General features: G+C 37.1%; 1 protein-coding gene across 1 annotated transcript; it reads right to left on the bottom strand.

Moving 5' to 3' along the window:
* Positions 1-4,756: 4,756 nt before the first annotated feature.
* Positions 4,757-6,487, bottom strand: LOC104863197 (periphilin-1-like). The gene has a single exon (XM_033757643.1). The coding sequence runs from the start codon at positions 6,223-6,225 to the stop codon at positions 4,783-4,785; it is 1,443 nt and encodes a 480-aa protein (XP_033613534.1). The 5' UTR covers positions 6,226-6,487; the 3' UTR covers positions 4,757-4,782.
* Between the last annotated feature and the right edge of the window lie 46 nt (positions 6,488-6,533).

Here is a 6,533-nt window from a genome sequence, read left to right as displayed (position 1 = left end):
TCCTTTCCTTTATCTTCAATAGTTTTACCTATTTTAGCTTCCTTTTTTGGCACTTTTATATACAGGCAGGTGTGGCCAAATGTAGGCCTCTCTTCCTGAAAATGAAGCTACTAAGAACAACTAAGGAATCCATGGATCTGAAATGATCACAAAGTTAAGCAAATATTTATACAGTTATTTATTATTTCTTAAATTCTCATTCACTTTTTTCATTATTAAAATTAGAATATCCATCTTATCATTAATTCCTTCAATTTAAGTAAAGTCCTAGATAGTTTCAAGAATTGCCAAACAAGCCTGAAGTACAGATGCCAGATATTCACATTTGTGAGTTGGGTGGGCAGTTGGAGCTTTGCTAAAATGTGAGACACATGAGTTCTAGGCTGATTCAATTTCTGACTGTGACTTCGGGTGATTCTGCTTTTCATTTCCTATGCTAGTTGTTTTCAAACTCAGAATCACCTGGAAGACTTGTTACAACACGGTTGGTGATTTCCACTCCCAGAGTTTTTAAAGTAGATGGTTAGGTGGAGCCCAAGAATTTTAATTTTCTGAAAGGTTCTGAGACACTGCTGATGCTTCTGCTATGGGACAAACTTTGAGAAACCAAGCAGTTCATGCGACTCCCAATCTGCTTCTTTTTAATGAAGAGGGAAGCAGGAGGGCCCCAGGTAAGAATCACGGCAGAAGTCTCTAAGTGATACTGTAGGACTCATGTGTTTTTATTAAAATCAAGTAAAAAGAGGAAGGAGACATGAACACTCATTTGGTTCCAGCTCCCGACATTCTCATTTTATTTCAGGAAAAAGTAAATGGAATATAAATTTTTAGGCAACACAAACCAAAGGGGAAAAAAAAAGCAACTCAGGTAGTCTAGAGACAAGTGAATAATATTAATCCAAGATATTCTGTAGCTCTCTATGTCTGTCCTTGTCCAAGCCATACCCTGGAGATTAAATTTTCAAAATCATACATGAATGTAAATGGCGCAAAACTGACCAAAAGCTGTGCTGTTGGTAAAAATTGAAGGTCTTTGTTTCTGAACAAAATGACAGCTTTCATTACCTTTGTACCTAGAGAAGAGCAACAAGGTTGAAAGCATTTTTTAAAAATAAAGCATATGAATTATTGTGTTTTAAACACAGTATGTTGTAACATAAACATGAACTGACATGTTCTTTGTGATCCATATAAATATTCACATTCATGTTTTTAAATGAGGCATTATATAATTATGAAAACTATTTCCTGGTAGGTAGACTGGGATATGAAAAATATTTAATTACTTCATAAATGTATATAGACTATAACAAAAAGGCTCCCTTTTTTGTATTCTACAGAACAAATCCTAGTACAACTATTGTCATTAAGTTAAAATATGTCAAACAATTTTTCTATTCCATAACTAACATGCTATTTATTCCAAACAGCATTGTATACCATAAAATACTAGTATAAAAATTGTCAGCTGTATTAACAGGCTTCTTGTAAGGGGGTTTATCTTGTAAAAGCTACTTTCTTTTAAAATATGAGGCTGCTTGCTTTTCTCATTTACACAACATTTTCTGCATAGCACAATCCTTTGGGACATAATTTGCTACCTCCTCACAGAGTTACCAGACAGTTCAGAATATTTACAATGGAATGAATTACATTGTTGGAATAAATACGGTACTGCCTGCCTATTCAGAGAATATCAGGACCAGGAACATAACAAGGTATCTTCCTTCTTGAAAATAACATGAGCTGAGTGCTCTATGTCATTTTCAGTGGGAAAAGAACAATTTGTTAACCTAGAACCATCTCATGTCATTTACCCATAAAATCATTCATGTTTATACCATGTTGCATTTTAGCATAGATTTTCCACACCAAAGTGATTCAGGAAAAGACTTTTTCAATTTTAATGCTCAGTCCCTGCCCCTACTAACTGCCCCCATACACCGCTCATTACCTGGTCTTGGGTAGGGAAATTCATGTAAAACATTCAGATAAGGAATATTGTAGTCTAATTTTTTAAATATATAGTTTTGAAGAAACATGACTTTTAAGGAAAAATAATTTTATATGATTTTCTGTTATAAACCTTTTTCTTTTTCATCCCATCAAAGCTTCAAACACATGGAAGTTATTTGAAGTTAGTTTTAGAAAAAGATAAGGTATAGGTAATATCAATTAATAAAATCATGAACAATGAAAATATTGAATTTCTGTAATTTTTTTCAGATGGAATTAGTGCAAACTCTAAGGTCAATTAAGCAAAAATACATGAAGAATTTGAATGCTACTTGAGTATGGGGAAATTTATTATATTCAATTTTGCTTGTTAATGGTGTCGAAGCCATTTTCAAATCTCAAAGGTTTTTTCACATCAAAAGAAAAAAGAAAAAAGCTTATTTGCAAAGTGTGTACATTATCCAAAATATATGTGAAGGGGCCGGGGATGTAGCTCTATTTTGCACTTTCAAAATTCATAAAAAGCTTTACAATATTTGCTTCACCCATTGATCATCAAGGTTTTTATGGAAAGACAATGAAAATTTTATCACATCAACTGAGTATATGCATAAACAACAAATAATTTAAAAATGAGTATCTTCAATCAAGAACGTTCTGCAAAATACATATTCTGGTACACATCTGAATTTATCTAAATCAGGCTTTAAAATACATTTTAAAAAAGAAAAAGATTTAACACTGACAAGCCTACCAGAATAATGCTGAAGGCAAGCTATAAACAGCTTTACATGTTGAATGTAATTTGAGGTAACAGAAGAAGAAATTACCTGAACCTACATTTAAATTTATATTAACAAGACTTTTAAATTTTAACAAAGTGAACAATTCTTGTTCCTCTGGTAATTTTTCAGGTTTTATTTTTAAACTTGTGACATCTTGACTATAGGAACTGAAATCCAAGGCTAGAATATTTATAGGGGGGAAAACACTGGGGATACCTTAAGTCTAAAGACTATTCCTACAGTCTGCCTTCACAGTAAGAGCATCAGAAGTAATATATGGGATTTCATTTGCCTTATGTTTTATAAAATATAAGTACAAAATTTCAATGGCAAAATATTCAAGTGTTTTCACTTGGGAAACTTTAAGAAAATTAAATTTTGCCTTAAATTAGTTTCTAGATTTGGGAAATGGCATAATACATATTTTGAAGCATAGGATCTATTAAAACTATACAGCTATTTCCACTTTTAATATAATCATACTCTACTCTGGGGTAGCTCTTTAGATAGTAACAAGAGGCCTGTAAAAATGATGCCAAAAGAGTAGAAATGGAAAGACAAGAAAAACTAGGTAGTAGTGACAATCATGATTCTTAATGTTTCCTTGGTAACTAATGCCACAAAATTACATTTTGGCTCAGTGCCAGTGGGCTGCTGGAAGTGACTAGGAAATGAATGGACTCTCTTAATGGTCCCAGTTAGATTCTTAACTAACCAGTTTGTTTTGTTGCTTTGGTACTGGGGATCAAACTTGGGTCCTTGTGCTTGCAAGGCAGGCGGCGGCACCACTGAGCTAAATCCCCAGCTCACTAACCCGTGTTTTGATGGCTCACTCATGAAAGACTGCTTACCCAGACTGCTCAGTAAGGGGTACTGTGCTGGACTTACTGCCCACTCACTCCCCCATCCTTTTTATGTTTGGCTATGTTTTGTTTTGCTTTGTTTTTTTGACAAGGTCTTGCTATGTAATTCACACTGGCCTTGAACTCACAACGTAGCCGAAGATGACCTCACAGTAATCCTGCTGCCTCAGCCTCCCAAATGCTGGGATTATAGGCATGTGCCACCACACCCAGCCCTTACCGCCTATTTTTGTTGTGTTTTTTTAAGAACATTAGGTAAAACTATGTACCTCTCAAAATTCAGCAGAACAAAGAACTCATAAGATCACAAAGTAACAACAAAAATGATTTCATTTTAAGCATTGTACTAATTACTTCTGAGATACAGAGTATGGGCTTATAAAAAATAAAACTCCAGTAGTCTTATATATTTTAAATTTTTCCTGAACTGATCAAAAAGGTTTTCAAACGATATCAACTTTAAAATATTCCTCACCTTCCATCTCAAATTACCCCTTCTATTAGTCTTGCACATGAAACTAAAATGTCAGGATGGTTAAGAGCTTTAGGAGTATTTTAATAGAAGGGACACACTGAGTACATTTACTAAGAAAATGGGTTTTATTCTGATGCCTTTCAGAGATTTTGAGTGCTCTGTTTTATCACTGAATGAGAATTATATGCAAAACAAATACCCTGTAAGATACCAAAGCATTCACTTTATAATAGTATACTTTGGCATATTAAAACTAATGAAGCCTAAGACAAGCAAACAAGTTAAAAAAAAATCACAACTCAGAATTCCAGTATTTTCATATAGTATCATTTACTATGAAATGCCAAAAGACTAATGTTTAAGTGGATCTCTAACCTGTACGTTACACACACTCATGTGACCAAACCAATCACACTCTTGGGGGCTTATGGAACATTAAGTATAGAAAACTGCTCTCCAGGATTGCTTCTTTAAAGCTTAAACAATTAACTTACCATCATTTGGGGGGTGCGAGATGAATATGGATTAGGAGGTTCCTACTTAAAGAAAAAATTCTAATTAAAATATTTTAAACAGACTATGTTAGACATTTATTTGATACTGAAAACTCATAAAACTCATAAAACTCACCACAAACATTTCATATATTAAGTATTTACACAATCTAAGGTGGAAAATGTAGGAACATTTATTTGCTTGAGCACTAAAAAGGCTTTCCAAAATCTTGAGTAGACATATCATACTCTGCAATGAAATGCTTGAGTTCTTCAGCACACCGCTCGCCTATTTCATGTAAATTCTGCCTCAGTGCAAACTGTATGGACTTTTCTAGGGAAGGATCTTTTTCAATCAACATTTTCACCACCGTCCCGAAAGTTTTGCAGTCTTGTCGGTAAGCCTGTTCAATCTGTTCGGTTTTCCCTGCTATTGCTTTAGAGCGACTGCTGCGCTGACTGTCTTCCAATAATCCTGTGCTGTCTCCTGCATTGGTCTCCGGCTCCTCCAGCTGCTCAGTAAATAACAGTGCTGTAGGTCCCGCCTGTGTAGCCTTGGAGCTGGATGTAATCTGCTCTATCATTGAAAGAAACAAGTTTTCAGGAGTGAAAGGGGTTCCTGTGCTTTGGAGAGTTTGTTCGGCTTGATGAGTAAGCATCTTAATGTCTCCCCAGGTGAGTCCTGAAGCATGTGTCATAGAGGGCAGGGGGCCCATGCTTTTCTCCTTGTTGTTCACTACTGGCATACGATGAATTGCCAGCTTCTGAAGCTCCAGGAGAGGATTGCTTCCCGACTCATTACATAGGGTAGGGATGCACAGCCTTTGCAGGATCTCATACTGCACCTGTAACTCAGAAACCCCAGGCGAGCTGCTCTCGTCTGACCTCTCCAGCTTTTCAGCAGCCCACTTGCTCACAGCCTCAGCAAATTCCTTTTCAGTTAGCCTGCTGGGTTTATCTAACACCTTTGACGAACCACCTGCTGAAGAACTTGAGGGTGAAGTGTCTCTTGATGTTTTCAAAGACTGGACTTGTCTCTTTTTACCTCTTTCTGGCTTTCCTTCATTCTGCCGCTTGCAACAGGCACCGGCAGACGCAGGCTTTCTATGCTGAGACTGATGGAAAGAGTACGTTTTGCTTCGGTCTGGAGAGAAGCTTCGACTATTGACACTGGAGCCAGATCTGCTGTGTGCAGAATCCTTTCGGCCTACAGATGATTCTCGAAAAACAGGAGGATCCCTTTTATGAGGAGACTGGTCTCTCATATGATGGGAAGCGTAGAAATTTTTTCTTCTAAAGCCATCTCTCATCTCCCTGTAATCAGTCCGTCGACTTGCAGAATGATCATCTCTTGACCATCGATAGCCAGATTCATCTCCTCTGTGAGGTGGACCACTTCGATCGTGAGAAAAACTGCGGCCCTGGTCATATTCTCGGTAACCAACATGACTGTAGTATCTCCTGTAACCTCCTTCGGCAGGTCTGTCTAGCGGTGGAGGTTTCTGTTCTAGCAGTGGTGGTTTCTTTGGCACAATATTAACTACTCTATGGTAGCCATCACTGGGGTCACTGCGAGGAGGCACAAGTTCTGCTGGAAGCCTTTCATCGTCACATTGTCCCTCAGACAACATCACATTTGTTCTGTCAGCCATTCTGAGGAAAGCTAAAGCCGTTGCCGACCCAGGGAGCCCGGCCACTCCGCAAACGCAGCGCTCCAAGGGCCCTGTCGCTGCTCTCCTGCAAGGCACTTCCGGCGCCCGCAGTGACGTCACAAATTATCACATTCTGTGGCTTCAACCAACACAGTGCATTATTTTAGGGTTCTTCAGGTGTCAACTCCAAAATAGGTCTTATTTGCTAAAATCCAAGGTGTCAGAAGGTTGTCATTACTTTTTGGAGGTTCTGAGGGAGATCTTTTTTTTTTTTTTTTTTTTTTTTTTTTTTTTTTTTCCACCTTTAA

The sequence above is a fragment of the Fukomys damarensis genome, unplaced genomic scaffold, assembly GCF_012274545.1.
Source record: "Fukomys damarensis isolate Sample0158 unplaced genomic scaffold, DMR_v1.0_HiC HiC_scaffold_31, whole genome shotgun sequence".
Classification (NCBI taxonomy): Eukaryota; Metazoa; Chordata; class Mammalia; order Rodentia; family Bathyergidae; genus Fukomys; species Fukomys damarensis.
The sequence above is the reverse complement of the archived record's forward strand: the minus strand, read 5'-3'. Positions and strand labels throughout refer to the sequence as shown.